The sequence below is a fragment of the Miscanthus floridulus genome, chromosome 18, assembly GCF_019320115.1.
Source record: "Miscanthus floridulus cultivar M001 chromosome 18, ASM1932011v1, whole genome shotgun sequence".
Classification (NCBI taxonomy): Eukaryota; Viridiplantae; Streptophyta; class Magnoliopsida; order Poales; family Poaceae; genus Miscanthus; species Miscanthus floridulus.
The window spans coordinates 70,330,798-70,351,525 of NC_089597.1; the positions used below are offsets into that span (position 1 = coordinate 70,330,798).

A 20,728-nucleotide genomic window follows, 5' to 3' on the forward strand; every position below is an offset into this window, starting at 1 on the left:
GTCTCGGTCACCTTGGGCATGAAGCTTTGTCCAAACTTATTAGCTCTAGTGTCATTTCCTGTAATAAAAATGATATCGACCACATATGTCATCCGTGCCAACTTGGTCGCCATGCATGTCTACCATTTGGATTATCTAGCTCTCGAGCTCATCATAACTTTGATTTAATACACCGTGATCTTTGGACATCTCCCATTGTTAGCGTGTCTGGTTACAAGTATTACCTTGTCATTCTTGATGATTGTTCCCACTATATTTGGACATTTCCTCTCCGCCTCAAATCCGAGACTTTCTCCACCCTTTCAATTTTTTTCGCTTATGTTCGCACACAATTTGGCATCACCATCAAGAGTGTCTAGTGTGATAACGGCCGAGAATTCGACAACTCTCAGGCCCGCACGTTCTTCCTCTCTCATGGTGTTGCACTCCGCATGTCGTGTCCATACACCTCTCAACAAAATGGGAAAGCCGAACGTTCTATTCGCACCTATTAACAACATTCTGCGTTCCCTTTTGTTTCAGGCGAGTCTTCCTCCGGTTTATTGGGTTGAGGCTCTTCACACTGCGACATATTTTGTGAACCGCCTACCCACTAAAACCCTCGCCTTCTCGACACCATACACCGCCCTTCATTCCTCTCAGCCCTCTTACGCCCACCTCCGTGTTTTTGGGTGTGCTTGCTATCCCAATATGTCCTCCACAGCACCCCACAAACTCGCCCCTCGCTCTTCTTTGTGTGTCTTCCTCGGCTACTCCTCGGAACACAAGGGATATTGGTGTCTCGAGCTTCAGTCGAATCACATCCTCATCTCTCGACATGTTGTTTTTGATGAATCTTTTTTTCCTTTCTCCGACATGTCGACCACACCCATGGCACCAGCTGCCCTTGATTTTTTAATTGATGATCATGATCTTACTGCTCCGCCACAGCTTGGAGCTCGTCTTGTCCGTGCAGGTACTCCGCCGATCGTCTCGGTTACCCCGGCGTCGCCAAGTGTGCATGGCACTGTGCCCGTGCATGGGCCTGTTGCCACACCCCGGCATGCGCCACACAGCACCGAGCCGCAGTTGCTAGTCCTGCACAGTGCTGCTGCTTCTGCGCCAGTCCCACAAGGTGCTGCTACTTCTGCGCCTCCGTCATCTAGGTCGTGGTCGCACGGGCCCCCGTCACCAGGCACTGCTGCCCCTGTGCCCCGTGCGCAGGCTGCTGCCAGTAGCGCCTCCGTCCCCACGGAGCTCGTCCGTACTGCCGGTTCTGCTGCCCCTGTTGCTCCAGCACAGGCGGTTGCCAGCGGCACCGGCCGTACCGCTGCTACTCGACCATATTGATGTGAGAAGATTGAAATTAGTGATTGTATTTCATATTGTGTACAAGAGTACATATACGGCCCGGGGTGGCATGCAAGCCTAACCACACAGGCGCTACGAGCCTACGATCCCTTCTATAGTTACATTAGTCTAACACGGGGTCAAGCAAGGCCAGGCGAGGGCAGAGGTACCCTTGCTTTAGCTGAACGCTTAGTTGGCACTGCAGTGTTTTTTTGCGACACATCCATAGCACCTAATGCTTTGTATGGGAACTCCAATTGTCCGGTCTCCGCAGTCACCCCCCGCACTTCATTTGTCTATATTTTTTTTCTTTTGATTTGAAGAAGGCAAACGGCAAACCCTGCATCAGGCACTCAGAAGGAGAGAGAGAGAGGGGGGGGGGGGGGGGGGGGGGGGGGGACGGGGGGGGGGGGGGGGTGGTGGGGGTAAAACGAGTGTGACTCTCTTACTTCAAAGGAAAGACATACACATACAAAGGACAGTGAGAAGGAGGCTCACAATCATAAGGGACCAAGAAGCTTGCTCGCAAGTGGCAAGGCACTAGGGAGGAAGAAGACAACGACGCACTACTACTATTGGTTGTGCTTGCTCGCGGCTAGAAGCAGACAAGCAGCTGCGGGACATGGCTTCTTGCAGTAGCTTCTACTTTGTTCCCTTGCTCCTCCTGCTGATGCTCTTGCTGGCCTCTCCTCCCGTCACTGCTGCACTGGCATCTTCCGAGTCTAGCGGCAATGCCACTGCTGGAACGCTGAGGCCCGGGAAGGAGCTGCTCAAGCACAAGAGGATCAGGGCTCTGCTCACCAAGCTTAACAAGCCTGCTCTCAAGACCATCCAGGTCACTGCTCGTAACCTGAAACTTAATTTCGATCCATTTTTTTTTTCAGGAGCAGGCTCTTTCCGATCTCCCTTTGTGGTTCGCGAATCTGTAGCTTGTTTGTTTCTTTTTGCATGCAGAGCCCGGATGGTGATATCATAGACTGTGTTCCCTCTCACCTCCAGCCTGCATTTGACCACCCAAAGCTCAGAGGCCAAAAGATTCTGGTAACACTAACCAACACACAGATTCGTTCTTTTGGCGTTCGCTTAGTATTATTAGTAAGCTGTACACATGTTATACGTTAAACGACTTTTAATGCTGATTTATTAGGATCCACCGGAGAGGCCCAAGAACTGCAACTTCACCCTTGGCAGCAGGGGCAGCGGCAGCAGCAGAGTCGGCGAGGTGGTGGTGCAGGCGTGGCATGCTACCGGCGAGGCGTGTCCGGAGGGGACGGTGCCGATACGGCGGACGACGGAGAAGGATCTCCTCAGGGTCAGCTCCCTCAGGAGGTACGGCAGGAAGCCCGTGCGCCGAGGCGTTCGCCGTGATTCCACAAGCAGTGGCCATGAGGTTTGTCTTATTACGACCAATGTTCTCCAATCACCATTTTACATACTACTACAAAATAAAGAAATGATATAGAAGTGATGTAAAGAAACTCTGCAGTCCAGAGTTTTCTTTACAGACGGTACATATTCCATACTCCATAGTAATGCAATCAATTGTTTCCTGCTCGATCTTTAAAAAAAAAATTGTTTACTGCTTTCCTGACATGGTAGATGGCACTAAGCAAGGCAACGTAGTTTTTTTTTTCTTTGCTTTGCAGTGGCATGCACATAACTTTTGCAGGGCCGTAATTTTAAGTACTCCAGAGAGCAAAACAGTTTTAATTGTTTTATTCAGTAGCATATATAGTACCTAAAATTGATGCAACACCCTATAGTGCACAAGGAAAGAAAGAAAACAGATGTTTCTACTGCAGGGGTAATTAAATTAGTAACCTGAGAAGCCCCAAAGTAGAAAAACTACAAAAGCTAAGCCCGTGCACTTGGACCAACATAGCACAACAATTACTGCTTGCATGAATCTACATAAACTTCACTTGGGAAAAATCCATAGGAGAAAATTTACTTTGCTGCTAAGATCCATGCCAAGCTTTGTCCTCTTCTGTAGTCCACTGTCATCTTATTTTTACATGACCTCTGCATGCTTGACCACAGAACCTGGCCACTGAAATATATACTCTATTTCAGTCAGTGGCCAGGACTGTTGTTAGACTCCTGTCTGCTTAGCACAGATTTTATTAATAGCATGTGTAATCCTGTCTTGGTTTTGATGTTGTTTAGTATTTGCTGAATTTTGAACACATTTTATATTGATAGCAGCGATTTAAGTAAGATCTCACCTTGTTAGGTTCCAATGCTTGCTGCTAGGTCAATGACAAAGCCCTCAAATTTCAAGGATGAGTTCAAACATGTAGTGATAGTTAATCAGATAGGCCAAATGGTTCCAAAGAACCATGCGTTTACATAACATTAAACATTCACTTCTCTATGCAGCCAGTGAAGCTGCGATTGGCCTCTTTAGGCAAGGCTAACTATTTGACTTCATTAAATACAGCAGTTTATACTTAATATTCAGACATATATTGTTGATTGCTGCAGATCTTAAACTTTGACTGGTGCCTAGACAAAAAAAATTCTGCCTTAGTTTTAGCTTATTTTAGAAAAACAAAACTATTGTTCAATTTTAACTTCACCAATTACATAGTACCTAACCATATATTTTTTTGACTTTCTATTGATAAGGTCATGAACTTTGACCAGTGTCAGGATCAAGTTTCCCCTGATATTGTTTTTTTTCGTCATAAGTTAGGGAACATCCTATTATGTGATTTTGTAGTGGACCAACTACTTCACTATGGTCTTGATGAAAAAAATATCATGGTCGTTGCATCACTGATGTAGTTACCCATTGCATTTTTGCTTTATTGTCCTATAACCTAATCTTTTGCTATAACTGAAGACCTCGACGTGTATCAAGTTAGCAAATGGGATAAGGGAGCCTAAAAAAGTGGAAGCTCAGAGTTATAAAAAAAATATCATTTTAGACATCAGATTCAATGTACCTCGATTGAATTCATCGAGAAGCCTAATATCCAGCTAAGACATGGCAAGAGACAAAATAGTTTTCAACATCTGCACAGAAGCTTCATTAAGCTAATCCAGATGAGCAAATCAGAGCTTCTTGAATCATGAGCTCATTTGACCTGGCCATTAAAGTAAATATGGTTGCTCTGTCTTGTGTCCAGAGCGTTTAGTTGGCCGTGTTAGTACTGTACTGCCAACTAAACTAGTCAAATCTCACTGGAACCCTTGCTGGGACTGTATGTTGCTGATATGGGTTTTCACTTGGTTACAGCATGCAGTTGGGTATGTAAACTCTGAACATTATTATGGGGCCAAGGCCAGTGTTAATGTGTGGTCACCAAGGATAGGTGACCCATCTGAGTTCAGCCTGTCACAGATCTGGGTCATCTCTGGCTCTTTCGGCAATGACCTCAACACCATCGAAGCTGGATGGCAGGTACATTTGAACAGATCAGAAAAATGAGCAGATAGTAATTAGCAGTATGAATCCAATAATGTGTGTTACGCTTTTATAGGTAAGCCCTGAGCTATACGGAGACAGTAACCCAAGATTCTTCACCTACTGGACAGTAAGTGTGTTTATCGGATAAGCACAGCGACATTCTGTAGATTCTTCACCTACTGGAGGTCACATGTTTTGTTTTTTACCATAATATAGGATCCTAATCAAACGATCGAACATTCTGTAGACTGACGCGTACCAAGAAACCGGGTGCTACAACCACAATTGCCGCGGATTCGTGCAGACGACGAACAAGATTGCGGTTGGTGCGGCTATCACCCCGGAATCGGTGTACAATGGCAGGCAGTTTGACATTACTCTCATGTTATGGAAGGTAACTAATTAACCGATTCTCATTTCAAAGCAAACTAGTGTACCTGCCGTAAAGTTTTTCTGACACCAGTGGTCCCTGCATGGTGTCCAGGATCCAAAGCATGGGCACTGGTGGCTGGAGCTGGACCCGGGCCTCGTAGTCGGATACTGGCCGTCGTACCTCTTCACCCACCTGGCTCGCCACGCCAACATGGTGCAGTTCGGCGGCGAGGTCGTCAACACCCGGCCGTCGGGGTCGCACACGGCGACCCAGATGGGCAGCGGCCACTTCCCCAGAGAGGGCTTCGACCGCGCCGCCTACTTCCGGAACCTGCAGGTGGTGGACTGGGACAACAACCTCATCCCGGCGGCCAACCTGAAACTCCTCGCCGATCACCCCGGATGCTATGATATCCAGGGAGGCTCCAACAGCTACTGGGGAAGCTACTTCTACTACGGAGGACCAGGGAGGAACGTGAAATGTCCCTGAGATAAATTCTGATCGGATCGAATCTTGTTTTCCTTTTGCTGTTTTTTCTTTCTTGTTTGCTTGTTTAATGTTGTTTTCTCTTGTCTTTTTTTTCTGATAGCAAGTACTGGTTTAGCCCTTTCTAGGATTTTTGTAGGTCTTATACGTCTTTAACGGAAGAATGCATCAACAGTTGAGACTTGAGAGGAATTTGTAAATTTGAGAAGTACCTGCCAGATCATGCATTCAATTCGCAGAATACACACTTTGTTCCCTGATTCATATTCACACACACAAAAAAACTAATCTGCTGCAGTTTTACATATCATCGGCATGTTTCAAAGTTAAAGAGACCTCGTCCGCGGTTTAAAGATCTCATCGGCGGTTTCAAGTTAAAGATCTCGTCGCCATGTTTTACATAGATTGAAATATATTGGCGGCCCTTTAACTTGTCAGCCTGTGCCATTCCGGTCCACCAACTTACAAACGCGGATAACGCGCCCCTGAAACTTGTCAATTGGTTCACCGGAGGCCCATTTCCCATCCGGCGCGGCCTCCAGGCGACGTGACAGCACGTGTGCCGCACGTTTGAATACCGACCACAGGTGACATTATGCAACTAGGCCCGTCCGCATCTGCCAATCTCCAAAATCTCATCTTGTCTTCTTCAAGTTCTGCGTGTTGGGGGCGAGGCGGCGGCGGGAGCACGGCGGCTTGTGACGGAGGCACCATAGCTAGCGAGTCAAGGGCGTCTACGGCAGATCCAGCCGATATACCGCTGATCCAGTGCAGGGAGTACGGGCGGGCAAGGGTGGTGCGCCAGGTATCGAAGCAGAAATGGAGCTTTGGGCAGGCGTTCTACTGTTGCCCGTTCTACAAGGTTAGTGGTTCAATTAAGATGAAGTTCTTGTTCTTGCTAGATTCGAAGCTGATATTAGGGATTTTTGTAGCGAGATGGGTCTGGTTGCCCTTTCTGAAAGTGGGAGAAGGAGTACTTGGAGGTGGTGTTCGGCAAGAACACTGCTGGTGCTAAAGCAAGTCCCAGCAATGAAGGCACATCCATGGTGGAAGCCCCTGATTTGAAGATGAACACTGATGGAGCAATGCAGGCACACCCATCTGCAAGAACACTGATGAAGAGGGAAGTTGTATGTGCTGAAATGGTGAAAGAAGTAGTCATGGTGTTGAAGGCTATATTTGTAGTCTGTGTTGCTCTACTGTTTGTACTCATTCTTGTTCTGTTAGTCCTATTGGTGAAGTAGGTAAATGTGTGATCAGTACTGTTATCAAGCCATGTATGAAACCATCAATGAATAACAACAAGATGATGTTCACAGATCTTGCAATGTCAATTCCTCAAGATGGAACCATAACAGGATGATGTATTTTCACAGATTTTGTCCATCAACCATTTACCATGGACATTGAGACACACATGTCATTGTCCTGAATGTAAGGCACTAAGTACTATCTTCCTATGCTTATATGAAAGAACCAAAAGATCCCTAACTATCTTCCCTGTCTGGCTGGAAGAACCATAAGGAAGCAAAATAAGCCTAAAGCATCAACTAAGATGTTTTTCTTGCTGCTTTACAGGTTCACAGAAACTGGCACAGTTTGCCTATTGACCTATACAAAAGCATCACATACCACATTCACAGGTCTTCAAGCCTTCTTGGCTTGGTAGTTGTATTCTTCTTGGTCTTGCCTTGCTGATTATATGGGCCACTCAGTGCATTGCTGCTTCAATCTTCCTCTTCCAGCCTTGCTTGAAGTGGTTGGGGCACTGGCCTCATAGTAGGCTGGTTGCTCCTGATGAATGTGGAATCTGGCAATGGTTCCTTGTGAAGTTGTCTTTTGCTTATTTGTGAGGACTGCATGGAATCAAGTTAGGTGTTTACAAGTTCAATTTGATAGAGTGGACGAAGTTTATGTGCACTTACATCTGCATGCAATTGAGAAAGGACAGTTTCTGTCATATCTGATAGCACTGGCTGGCTCCCCTCTCCAAACTACATGGAAGCCTACAATGCCATGCTTCAGAGTGTATGAACTATTAATCCAATTGACATGCTAAATGAGTTTCACTTACTTGGCTAGTAACTGGTGCTTCAAAACCTTCAGCTGATCCTTCTTCTTGGCCATGATCCACATTTGGATTGTTTTGAGGTTGTAGTTCAGGCCTGATCCCAGCCTTCCTCAGCTTGCAACCACCTCTGTTATGCTCTTCTGTTCCACAATAAGAGCAAGTAATGACAGTATCATGCTTGGACATTTTAGGACCAAACTTGCCCATGACTTCATGAGGTTGCTTCCTTCTGTTCGTGGGTGGCCTGCCAACTTTTTTCTCATAGACTGGTGGAAGTACATTTGGTCCTTCAACTTTCTGCCACATGCTCCTATCTTTGCAAGGATAGATTTTGGAACCATATGCTTTTAGGTAGGTTGCAGTAGAGTAGCACTCATGGACCATGGACTCAGAAGGAATTCTCTCTATCCTCAAACAAGATATAGCATGAGAGCAAGGGATACCAGTCAGCCTCCCACCTCCTACAATCACACTGCCTAATGCCTAGGTCCACTGTGTATTGTCTGTCCAACACATTGACCTGAAAAATGCCATTACCAGCAGGCTGTGCATAACAGGTGTTTGCCCACTGAGAATTCTTATGAAGTTTCTTCCTTATCTTGGGGCAAATAGTACCATCCCACACAGTCCCTACATCCTTGTACTTTGTATGATACCTTGTCATCAATTGTGTCTTGACTTTCTCTAGCATGCTCAAGATAGGCATTTCTCTAGCATCTAGTATGTATTTATTAAACACCTCACGACTATTGTTTAGTAGAATATCACACTTGGAGAAAGTGCTAAAGAAAGCCCTAACCCAAGTATTTGGTGGCATCTTTTCTAGCCATTCAAAAGCTTTCTGGTTAAGGACCTTAATCTTCTCCATGTTCTCATTCCATCTAACTACTGTGGTTGACCTAGCACAAGTCTAGAGCTGGTTCTTTAAGTTCTCACCTTTGAATTGCATCTGGAAATTGGAATAAAGGTGTCTGACATAGAACCTGTGTTCAGATTCTGGGAAAACCTGTGCAACAGCTGGTACTAGACCCTGCAAATGGACAAGAACAGATTAGCATGAATACAACAGCTGCAAGTTAAGAAGATGTGCAAAAGCTGGTACATTCTGTTTGTCGGTCATGACAGTCCATGGGTATGTGTTTTCAATGCCTAGGTCTTGTTTCAATGTTTCCAAGAACCACTTCCAAGTAGCCAGAGACTCAACTTCTACAACTCTAAATGCAATTGGATAAATGCAGTCATTTGGATCAATTCGAACTACAGTGAGCATTATCCCTCCTTACTTAGTATTAAGGTGGCAACCATCTAGGCAGATTATAGGTCTACAACCAGCTAGGAAGCCCCTCTTGCAGGCATCGAAAGAAACATACAAGGATGAGAATAGGTTTCCAACAAGATTAAGATAGAAAGTGCTCCCTGGATTGCTTCTTCTCAATTCATGTGCATAATCCCACAACTTATTGTACTGCTCTTCTTCATCACCAAGTATCTGCTTCATAGCTAGTCTCCTGGCCCTAGCAAGTGTAGTTCTTGGGGGTGTCAGATTCCATTCCTTCTGGACTTCCTTGCAAAGTTAGTTAGTGTCATCTTCTTGTCAGCCTAAAATGACTCTAAGTATGTATGAGCAAGCCACCTTGAGGTACATCTCTTCAATGTTCACTTCCTTTGGCAAGTGTGCTGCCCATGATAAGTCTTGATCATCAATCCCTGAGTCCTGCTATCACTTGAAGCATATAAATTCCAAAGACACACATCTGCAGTAATGAGCCTTAAACCTTTTCTTCTCATTCTTGGGCATCTTGATCTCTACCCTCTGCTTCATGCTATATTGTGTGATAGCCTTCCTGAGCATCTCAACTGATTCAAATATCATGCCAACTTTGACGATGGGATTGTCTATGTCTTCACTTCTGAATGACTTAAACCTTAGACCTTGTCCTTCTTTATCAGATTCTGGCAATTCTAGCTCAGATTCATCTGTTGACTCCTCTCCATAACCAGCCAAAGATAAAACCTTTGTCCCCCTTCAGTTTGCTACCAACAACCTTCTTGCCCTTACCTTTCTGCTGCCCTTTGCTGTCAGTCTCCTCTGTAGCATCCTCATCAACATAGTCCACAAAAATATCATCATCATCTTCCTCTAAATCAAAATCACTATCACTAAAATCAAAGTCATCTTCACTGTCACCATCATCTCCATGCACATCATGCTGCACTGATTCCTGCTCCATTTCAAAGTCATCTTCACTGTCACCATCATCTCCATGCACTGAATGCTGCACTGAATCTTGCTGCACTGAATCTTCTTCTTCCTTCCCAACAAATCCTCCCTTGGCTGGGCTGATTACTGCAGGCAGTGAAGCAATTTGGTTTGCCACTATGTCATCCCAGTTTATGCCAGGCATGCTGTTATCATGATCAAAATAGACAATAAGGTTCTTCACCCTATCAACAATGCTAGTCATCACCAATGTCTCTGAATCTGACTCAATCACCCTAAGTCCACGACCAAGGTCCATTCTAGGAAGCAACCAGTATATCTTCAGAGCATCTATTTTAGGACATTTCAACTCATCAACAAAATCCAAGAACCACAATGGGAACCAGGTATCTACCTCGCAATGGTCAAACTAGTTCACTTTTCCACCAATGTAAGCCTTATCCGACTCCTGACCAACAAAGAAACCACAGTGGTGCACCTCAACAGTGAACTTGTGATCAGCATCGCCTACATTGAACCAAATGATGCTCATTACTACTTAATTTATTTAGGCGACACCAGAAACCCTAAACCCTAGCCACCAAAACAAACGAAATTGGCATACACCAGGAACAAGTACATGCACACCACCGCATTCTAAAGGCACTAATAAGAAGGTTTTGAGCTTCGATTGACTAACCGTAGTCCGGTGGTGGTTCCCCTTCCGGTCGCAGGCACGGCGCCATGCCGTAGATTCACCGCAGTCGCGGCGAAAACCTGCGCTCCCCAAGTACGTCTCGTCGTTGCTCTTCCGCAGAATCTTGCAAAGTTGCCGACTTTTGCCTCCGTCGCAAGCCGCCGCGCCCCCGCCGCCGCCTCGCCCCCAGCACGCCGAACTTGAAGAAGACAGGATGAGATTTTGGAGATTGGCAGATGCGGACGGGCCTAGTTGCATAATGTCACCTACGGTTGGTATTCAAACGTACGGCGCACGTGCTGCCATGTCGCCCAGGAGGCCGCGCCGGATGAGAAATGGGCCTCCGGTGAACCAATTGACAAGTACAGGGGGCCCGTTATCCGCTGTTTGCAAATTGGTGGACCGGAATGGCACAGGCTGATAAGTTAAAGGGCCACCAGTGTATTTCACTCTTTTACATATCATGCTCCTGACGACACTTCTCCAACAACATATCTTGTATATCCATATCTCGTATATCACACTCATCGCTATCGCTGAGGGCACTGGGTGAATTGTTTATGCACGAATACATTATTAGACATGACCAACCTAAAAATTGCTAGGCAGATCTTTAGCCTGCCTCTACCGAAATCGCTAGGCAGATTCTTAGCCCACCTCTACCGATCTAGCTCCCTGCCCACCTCTACTGAATAACCTAGCTCCTTGCTAGTACGTGACGTAATTAGCGTTAACATCATCCTAAAATTGGTATTTGAAAAACTCGTATGAGACCATTGGTAGCAACGGCAAGAATATCCACCGTCTCCATGTTGGTGCCGTACGAGAGGACGCGCTTTGCTGCATCAAGAGCCGCTTGTTGGTGCGTCTTACTCACTCCGTCAAAAAAAAAAACTCACTGTCAAAAAAAACTTCGATGTTATAAGATTTTATTTTTAAGAATAAATGACGCATTAAAGTTCTAAGATTTTTATTTTTTTTAAGAATAATTCTTGCATTAAAAAGAATATACAAAGACATACACACTAGTACACTACAGTCTAATACCGATATAGCCTAATCTATTGTCTATATAAGAGCTAAAACATCTTCATAGGATATTTATTAAATCCTAGAATATAAAAAAAATTAGGACGGAGAGAGTTTCAATTTTCCCATAAACGTTATTATTACAAGTTACACAAATCTATTTTATTCCAGCTGTAAATTAAACCCGTCCTCTGCAACATCGTGTGATCCATCCAAGCTAAAATCCATACCATGCGTCACACACCTGCGAACTAGAAAAAGTTGCACATGTCGCAAAACCATCATGCACTAGCAACATCGATGTCCCGGGGCAGGGGCCGCCGGTGCCCCACGAACGCAGCGGGGCCTTCCCGTTCCACGCCATGACACTTCAATCCCTGGTCCAGCGGCTGCACCACCATCCCAGTCACCCCGCCGCCGCCTTCTCCATGCCATCGCCAGACGTACCCGACGGCCCACGTGAGCGCCGAGATGCCCGCGACGCTGAGCGCGCCCGACGCGAGGAGCCCCGACGCAATAAGCACCGCGGCCAGCACGAAGGGTATGAGCACCGGGCTGAAGATCACGAGGAGCGGTGTGGCGAGCGCGAGACCGGTCAGGGTCGCCGCCACCGCGAGCCCCGAGGCGCCCAGCAACGCGGCACCCAGCGGGACGAGGAGGGCGGCCGTGGCCACCGTGGCCATGCGCGGGCTGGCCCGGAGCGCCGACTTGGCGTCCAGGCCCCGCATGCGTCGCAGCGGGTCGTGCCGCAGGCCGCATGGGTGCGGCTGCTGGTGGCCGTGCGTCCGCGCTGACGTCGTGGCCATGGCAACTTTGTAAGGGCCGTGGCGGCCACGAGGACGAAGAGGCTTATCTCTTTATAGCCTGGAGGAGCTGGATGCCTGGATCAGTGTGACGCGACGCGTGGGGTGGGTGCATGGAGAGGCACCTGACACGTGCACGCGAGTCTGATCACTGGGGGTGTCACCGCTCAAGGCTTTGTTCTCGTCGGCTTGCTGCTACGTGAGCAGCACACGTACCATAAAAAAAACTGATTGCCTTGAATTTCATTGTTGCAATGAGCTGAATAATGGCTATATAAGTTGAAAGCACAAGATATGTGAATGTTTCATCAAGCATGGTATAATTAGCTTGTGTCGTGCAGTAATGATTTTAGCAGTGTTGGATCAATTACAGACAAAATGGAGTCACAGGAATCACTGTGAAATTATTCATTTCTAGTCCGTCAGTGCATAACACTGAAGAATAGACTCGGTTAATAACTCTGAAAATTGCAGCACACTGATGTGTTAATGCTGATTTTACAAGGCACTACTACAGAATCGTGGGCGGTTCGTAACCCTTTGTAGGGACAGTTTTACCAACCGCCCCTACGAAAAGGTGGCTACAAATCGCTGATTTGTAGGAGCGGCTGGTATTATCAGCCACCCCTACAAATTGATTTGTAGGGGCGGCTACAGTACCAACCGCCCCTACAGTACATTTTTTTGTAAAAAAAAAAATCAAATTTACAATTCAAATTCGACCAGAACATATATACTACTCATGGATATATGGACAGATAGATTAGTCACATAAATCCATTACATACAAAGATGTCTTGTTTGCATCAACGTAAATACATATAAGATGTCCAAAACATTTAGCACCCCATTTAGTACTAGCTAAAGCTCTCAACATCCACACCACTAAGAACTAGCCAAAGGTTAGTACCAACCTAAGTGTATGCACAGGCAAACACTTCAAAAGATGAACAACCAACATGCTACACAACCATTCAGTCTTGAAATGAGACCAGCACCAGCACCTCAACATGTGGCTTGATTCTCATGATCACCCTACAAAAGATTGTGATGCAAAAGATTCAACGGTGCAAAATTGAAAGTTCAGGCAGTTTATGCTAGTGTTGCCAACTGTCCTTATTTTCTCATAATGATCAGAATAGATTTTTTCTATTAGAATATATTTCTTTTATTGCAAACACCATCTAGCAGAGCAACCATGAATATATCAGACAGTATATTAAACGAAGTTTTTTTTTGGAGAGGAACAAGTTTAATGTTTTAGAGCAAAAAGAGATGTACACTGTGCTAAGAGTGAACGAAACCAAATGATGGATCTTATGTACTTACACCAGGCATAGAAAAGCAAAAGAATTAGCACAAAACCACCCTCCATTGCACTGCATAGTATAAAGAATACAAAAACTGAATAACAGGTGAGCATTGCTAGTGTGGAAAATACTTACCGAGATGATGATACGTCCAGCAGTGCCAAAGGCAGCATGTCCAATATCAGGGTAGGTCTCGAGGCCATCCTTGCTTTCCAGGCAACGCCGCAGGACTATATCAGTGTACCATGCCAGTGCACCCAATACTACCGGTATCACTAGTCCAAGCCAGCCACCTTGCTTGATAGCATAAGGTGTTGACAGGATCCCCACACCACACAAGACATTCACTCCTGCATATGACAGCAAGTAACTGAACTAAAGCTTTGTCTTACATAAACGAACATAGTACATGTTAAAATTTATAACTCTATTATGTAGCTTAAATACTGAAAAGAGAGAGTTTGGCATTCTCTATGATACAAACTGATTTATCTGATAATTGAGATGTAACCAAGGAACTAAAGCTGCAGAACCAAAACTACTAATTCTACCGACTTCTCTCCCAGGAATAAACAAAAAAAATCAACTGACGTTGGTTTGAAATGTTTCCAAAACAAGAACTTCACCTATAACAAGATCCCATTCGGATGATTTCACCATCTAGGATGCTCAGAAAGGTGCCATCAAGGAGTGTGAGCCACGGGAGTGGAGGGGGTAGGGACTGCAGTCTAGCATTGGAGCGCCATGGGTGGCAGACAAGGCCCAGGAGCTCTGGAGGGAGGTCTGACCAAGATAAAGACTCTGCAGCTGCCATCATCAAGTTCTGCAAGCGAATTCATAGGGTTCAGAGTTTAACATAGCAAATGGTTGCAAGTAACACTAAATAATTTAGCAGTACAATCAAAATATGAAGATGATCAGCAAACCATTATACCAGAAACAAAGTTAACTTGCTGTACATAGTGCTACTTATGCTTGATCATTGCAGTCTCTAACGGGAGCATCAGTTGCCCAGTTAGCAGGAAACAATCATATCCATTTGTTTGGTAACAAATAAGGTACTGCAACTACACTTAGGTTTGTTTAGAACTCATGGTGCCAAGCTAAACTGCTAAAGTAGAACCCACTATCTTCTCCAACGACAACCAGAATCAAGTAGAAGCAGGAGTACAACAAATTGCGAGGAAAATACAATCACATTTGCAACGACCTAACGTTCTCACGATAGCAATGTTGCAAGGTATTCCACTTTTAGATGCAAAAGCCAGATTGGCCTGACTGCAAAATAACTTAATCTTATATGCATATTACAAGCATACATATCACCAGCAAAACATAGGAAGCCCATATAGTATGTATGTAAGAGGGTTTAATTTCACTCCATATCAAGCACTCAACTACGGACAGGACTTACTTAGACTTGAATCAAGCATCACATTTTCGAAGTTAAAATCAAAGGTTGGGATCCTAAGGGTGTCAAGCCAAATCGAACCTTTGCCTGCTGCTCTCCCAAATCCCAGCGACATATACCCACTCAGAGAATCAAGCCCCCACAAAAAAAATCAAAGAGCAGCACAGGCAATCCACCCAGAATTTGTTGTACAAATGTATTGTACTGCTTCAGCAAAGGTGCAGACCCCAACCGGTAAAAAAATTCCGGTCATGCCTAAACTCGTACGGCTCGCGGAAACGCCGTGGCAGATCTAGAATGAAGGAAAGCTATCTGTTCAAAGGAGGAATCAAAGTCCAGAAGAGAGAGAGCTCGGAGCCGTACCTTCCATGAGGCGGTCGGGTTGTCGTCCTCATCCCCCAGGGCGGGGCCGGGCTGGGCCGGTGGCTGCAGGGGTGCTAGATTGGAGCGCCTGTTGCTGGAGCTAGAGCAATAGGGCGACTACTCCCCCAACTGCCTCCGCGCTCCGTGGTGGCTGGACGGCAGCCCCAACTCACTCCAAGAAAAGACATCCGCGTCTCACTCCGGCACCAGGCGGAAGCCCCGGCCTTGGGCGCCGCCTCAGCATCCACCTCCTCCATGGCGTCCTCCGGCCTCGGCTGCATCCCGTCGCTTCGGGCGGGCCCCTCTCCGAGCCTCTGCTCGCTGCGTGGGGGTGGGGACCGGATCTAGGCCCGCCGTGGCCGGATCTGCCGCCGGCCACCAGCCAGCACCCGTGCGCTGCCTCGGCCGTGGCTCCGCGCCGCCGCAGTGGAGGCAAGGAGGTGGGCGGGGGAGGTGAGGAGGAGGCCGGATCTGCGTGGGGAAGGCGAGGAGGAGGGCGGGGGAGGTGAGGAGGAGGCCGGATCTACCGCCGGCCACTAGCCAGCACCCGTGCGCTGCCTCGACCGGGGCTCCACGCCGCCGCGGTGGAGGTGTGGGATGGAGGGAGGGAGCGAGCAGGTGGAGGCGGGGTGTGTGCGAGTGAGCGACCCGAGGAGGAGAAGGGAGTCTGCGGTGTTTTATACGTGCAGCGTTAGTAGAGGCGGCTGGTGATTGAGCCGCCTCTATAAATGATAATACTAGAGGCGGTTGGTGAGTAAGCCGCATCTATAAATTAGACCCTATTTGTAGGGGCTGCTCGTATCACCAGCTGCCCCTGCTGTTCTATTTATAGGGGCGGTTGATCTCTGGGCTGTCGAGCACGTCACTGTAGGGCCGGCTCCATCACTAGCCGCCCTTACAAAAAATTCATCCCGTTACTACAAACCGTTTTTCACGTAGTGAGGTGCAGGAGAAATGATCATGGGCGTTTTGAAGAAGTTTTGTGCAACAAATGTAAGATTAATATGTGTTTGGGCTTCAAACTTTACCAAACCCATAGCTTGTTCGGCTGAGCAAGAAGCTGACTTGTTCGGCTTGTTTTTCCAGCTGGGACTAGTGTTTTTCTCTCACAACAAACCAGTATAAATAGTGTTTTTAGTTTGAACAGTGTTTTTCAGTCCAGCCGAACAAGCTCCCAGATATTTGGTCATGTATGGTTAGTATTAAGATTAGGATACACATGTTGCAGGTTTTGGCAATCTGACCATTTCTGTAAAAAAGACATTCATGGCTCTTTCCAGTGTATAACATGGGTTAAATATGTTGTCTCTATACCGGAATCGATCTGTATCGATACGAGGTGTTGCTGCCTGAATTTGTATTGCTCTGAAGCTTGTGTCTTAATGACTATTGACTAATGCCGTTTACATAATTTTTTAAGGCAATGTTTATTTTTTTAGTGAAACAAAATTGTCTCTACAGCTTGTTTGCTGCAATGGTTGTATGTCTGTTAAATATGAGCCTATGACTATATAGCTACGAAATACATACACCAAATAGCTCTAAATCTCGCACTACTACAAAAAGTATTTCTAGGGGCGGCTGGTAACCCTTTTGTAGAGGCGGTTTGCCCAACCGCCCCTACGCAAGGGTCTCTACAAATCATGCATTTGTAGGGGCGGTTCCCAGGCCGCCCCTACAAATCGATTTGTAGGGGCGGCTGGTGTTTTCAGCCGCCCCTACAAATCGATTTGTAGGGGCGGCTACAGTACCAACCGCCCATACAAATCATTTTTCCACCAAAAAATTAAATTTATAATTCAAATTCGACTAGAACATATATTTTTCATGCATAACTTCATCATGACTTATCTTCTTCTGCGATTATACTGAAACTCAATGACAATACACATTTATTTATACCAGATTATAACAAATATTCCATGACAATACAAGGTGCAAATTATTGTGCTTGCTGTGAACATCGCCTGAGATACATGGATGATTTTTCCTTTTTGATATCATAGTGCTTAGCATACAGTTGGTATGATATTCCAGGAAGTATCACAATATAAACTTTGGTGATATTCATGGATTACAGAACAAGTGAACACACAATAAATTTACAGAACAAGTGAACACACAATATAAACTTTGATGTTATAATTAAGACTTCGCCGGAACATATGTAATCCATGGCTCCTATACATACTGTTGTTGTTGCTGCTGTGGTGGTGGAGCTTGAAACCTTTGTGGTTGCCGCTCAAACTCTTGATGTTGAAGTGCTATAGCTAGCTCCAGATCAGAGCTGCAAGCATAGGAGGGCCAATGTGGTAGCGTTAGAATTTAGATAACACATGCAAAGTGACTCAGGAGTGCACATCTATGATGATTCAGCACGTTGAGCACATTCAAAATCACAGTAAGGCATATATTGGTCATTCAAGTACATGCTAAGCCGACTGTCCAATACACAATGATAGAAAAACCATCAAATAGTCGAAGTTCAAGAAAGTTATTGCGCTTGGTTAACAGCAACAATCAACAGATCAGAAAAGAAACTATAGCTTCAACTAGCATATCATTTATAGCCCTACTGACGGACATTTTCTGCACAGTACCATTCATACAAGATTCACATGGTTGCTGAAATCCAAACTAGGAATGTTGTACACACACAACAATAAAGCACATTGAGAAAAACAGGTAGGAAGAACATACTTTCCAGAAGTGTTGTCAAATTGAGCAAGATAATCCTGTGAACAAAGATAAATTTGAACTAGTTAACATTAATGTACCTAATAAAAACTACAACAGTTTATTGATGTTATACATACAACAGTACTCATCATAGCTCTTGATGCATGGCTCTTGATCCACGTATTGCTTTCTTCTATGTCGTTTTCTGCACTTGATTTCCTTGCCCGAAAATGCAATTTTCTTATCACCTATGGAGTAAACTGTAAAGTTCAACTCAAGAGGATTAACGTAAGACACGCAAAAGAAAAGGTACAAGAAGTCCTTTAGGGAAAAGGTACAGGCCCTAATGAAACATTCCCAGCACAGCTATATAAGAAAAAATTGTCACACAAACATTTCCTATTGCAAACTATATTCTTTAAGGACACTTCAGAATGTGACAATGAAGAAAGCACAAGTTCTCTGAGATTTCCAATACATAATTCTAGAAATATCAACTTCTATTTAAGTACCATAACCACAAGTAACCTGGACTTTAAGTGAAGAACAAATGCTAATAATACAGAATAAGAATGAAGTATAGACCTGGATAGTACTGGGTTTTCTCTTCCTTTGAATCATCAGAACCATTTGAGGATTTTGTGAGCACATCAGAAGTCTTTGCCTGTGAGCAGGTACTACACAAATGTCACTACAAAACTCATCAGGCTATCTTAAGGAGAAAAGGATACAACACAATCAGGTAATATAGACACAAACTGGGATACTTTTTTTTATTCTGTTATTTGGAAAAACATTTGAGTGTGTGCACATGTGCACCAAATTCTATGATTCAGTAAGCTATTTTCTCGAGGCCAAATGAATTAGTTATATACTAAATAAATCAGAAGAAAATGATCATAGAATAGACACTGCTGAAACAAAAATCTGAATTTGAACTCTGAGTTAGGGATCAAAATTATCAAACTTTAGGACCTTTTATCTCCTGAACCATTGAGAGTTAGACCTAAAACCTTAAACCAAAATGGTAGAGCTATATACCAAGAATGATTGTTGTTAAAGCCAATTAAGTTGTTTACACATGAAATTGATAGGAAGGGATCAATGAACAGAATTGGTTCAGGGTCTAAACAGTAGGTATTTGACTTGAAATAACACATATTCACATTCGAGAGGCAACAATACTGGTGCTAAACTAGCCACATATAGCAGACACTAAAAATCAAAGTAACAGATCTATCTAGATTTGTAATAGGTCCCTTATCCAAACTTTTCCCCATTTGAGAACTGGTGACACGCATGCCTCTGTACAAGGAGAAACATGATCAAAATATGAAACTACTCTGTAGACACTTGATAGAGAACAATCTAAACAAATCATCGAGAGTAGGCAAGCCAGTTTAGCGAAACTGCAGCAAATTCCTAGAAGGTGTAGCTTGCAAGGACATGACTTGTAGGAACGAGAAATTCATATAGAGACAGGAATCCAAACCTGAGACAGCAGCCGCTCCATGGATCTGCCCCCACGACGCCAGCGGGCACATGCTTATCTAGGCCTTCTGCACAACTCACTGGACCCACTTGCGTGCTGAGCTCCAGGAGGTAGAGGACTCATCGGGGGAGCTCGCTGGCGCCGCAGACATGGAATCCGGGTCACCGGAGAAGGGAAGGGAAGGCAGGGGTGAGCGCGGTGTGTGTGGCATGGAGGAGATGAGGCGACATGGCTTGCGCTGAGGCGGGGGAGGGGAGCTCCATGGATCTTCCTCCGCACGTGCTCGTGGGACCACTGCCGTGGACCTCGATGCAAGCTGGATCCATCGAGTGGCGTGCCCAGCGCCTGCTCTCCGGCTGGCCTCCTCCTCACCAGATCTGGCGACGCCACCGGAGGGGAACAGGTTGAGGGACCGTGCCTAGATCTCGGCCTCCGTGGAGCCGTCGTGGTTGGGGGATGGGGAGGGATGGTGGCGGTGGAGAGGAAGAGGGAGGTGCGGCGGCGGCGTAGGTGTAGGGGAGGTGGCGACGACGGGGACAAGAGAGAGAGAGAGGGGAAAGGATCAGGGGAACGGGACTGGGTGGCAGCCAAGAGGTAGAGATATTTATTATACAAGGGATTTATAGGGGCGGCTGGTGATTGAGCCGCCCCTACAAATCGTAATACTGGGGGCGGCTGCTGAGTGAGCCACCCTTACAAATCGACCCCATTTGTAGGGGCGGCTTATATTATTAGCCGCCCCTACTATGTCATTTGTAGGGGCGGCTGATCTAGTGGCTTCTGAGCACGTCACTGTAGGGGCGGCTCCATCACCAGTCGCCCCTACAAAAAATTTATTCCGTTGCTACAAACTGTTTTTCACATAGTGTCGATTTGTCTTGAATAACAATAATAATTTGTCCAATAAATATGTTCACCGGAAGAATGGTAGAAGTTACCTTAAAGGCAAATTTTGCTAGAATCGTAAAATGGGATGGCGCACACCGCCAGACTAAGAATTTGCTTAGTATTATTACAAATTTGTGGTTCTTTGCCAAAAGACAACCCACTAATTATTTTATTCATTTGTTAGT

General features: G+C 45.5%; 4 protein-coding genes across 10 annotated transcripts; 2 read left to right on the forward strand and 2 right to left on the reverse strand.

Moving 5' to 3' along the window:
* Nucleotides 1-870: 870 nt before the first annotated feature.
* On the forward strand, nt 871-1,329 carry LOC136523997 (uncharacterized). The gene has a single exon (XM_066517490.1). The coding sequence runs from the start codon at nt 871-873 to the stop codon at nt 1,327-1,329; it is 459 nt and encodes a 152-aa protein (XP_066373587.1).
* A 479-nt stretch (nt 1,330-1,808) lies between these two features.
* On the forward strand, nt 1,809-5,848 carry LOC136521191 (protein neprosin-like). The gene is made up of 7 exons (XM_066514896.1): nt 1,809-2,164; nt 2,284-2,370; nt 2,477-2,719; nt 4,571-4,735; nt 4,815-4,868; nt 4,989-5,135; nt 5,226-5,848. Exons 1-7 carry the CDS (start codon nt 1,952-1,954, stop codon nt 5,601-5,603), a joined length of 1,287 nt encoding a protein of 428 aa, XP_066370993.1. The 5' UTR covers nt 1,809-1,951; the 3' UTR covers nt 5,604-5,848.
* A 5,784-nt stretch (nt 5,849-11,632) lies between these two features.
* Nucleotides 11,633-12,663, reverse strand: LOC136523085 (oleosin L-like). The gene has a single exon (XM_066516862.1). It carries the CDS (start codon nt 12,401-12,403, stop codon nt 11,879-11,881), a length of 525 nt encoding a protein of 174 aa, XP_066372959.1. The 5' UTR covers nt 12,404-12,663; the 3' UTR covers nt 11,633-11,878.
* Nucleotides 12,664-13,106: 443 nt separating this feature from the next.
* LOC136520443 (uncharacterized) lies at nt 13,107-20,234 on the reverse strand. Of its 7 annotated transcripts, none has more exons than XM_066513975.1 (8): nt 19,656-20,234; nt 18,749-18,840; nt 18,301-18,411; nt 18,185-18,219; nt 17,676-17,771; nt 14,337-14,533; nt 13,846-14,060; nt 13,107-13,435 (listed from the first exon to the last, which is right to left on the reverse strand). In XM_066513975.1, exons 1-6 carry the CDS (start codon nt 19,705-19,707, stop codon nt 14,527-14,529), a joined length of 393 nt encoding a protein of 130 aa, XP_066370072.1. In that variant the 5' UTR covers nt 19,708-20,234; the 3' UTR covers nt 13,107-13,435; nt 13,846-14,060; nt 14,337-14,526. The 7 variants fall into 7 exon arrangements, 4 of the variants coding, with proteins under 4 accessions (XP_066370072.1, XP_066370071.1, XP_066370074.1 ...); XR_010775239.1 differs by having other exon boundaries at nt 13,108-13,435; nt 18,301-18,423; nt 18,749-18,827; XR_010775240.1 differs by having other exon boundaries at nt 13,108-13,435; nt 18,301-18,423.
* Between the last annotated feature and the right edge of the window lie 494 nt (nt 20,235-20,728).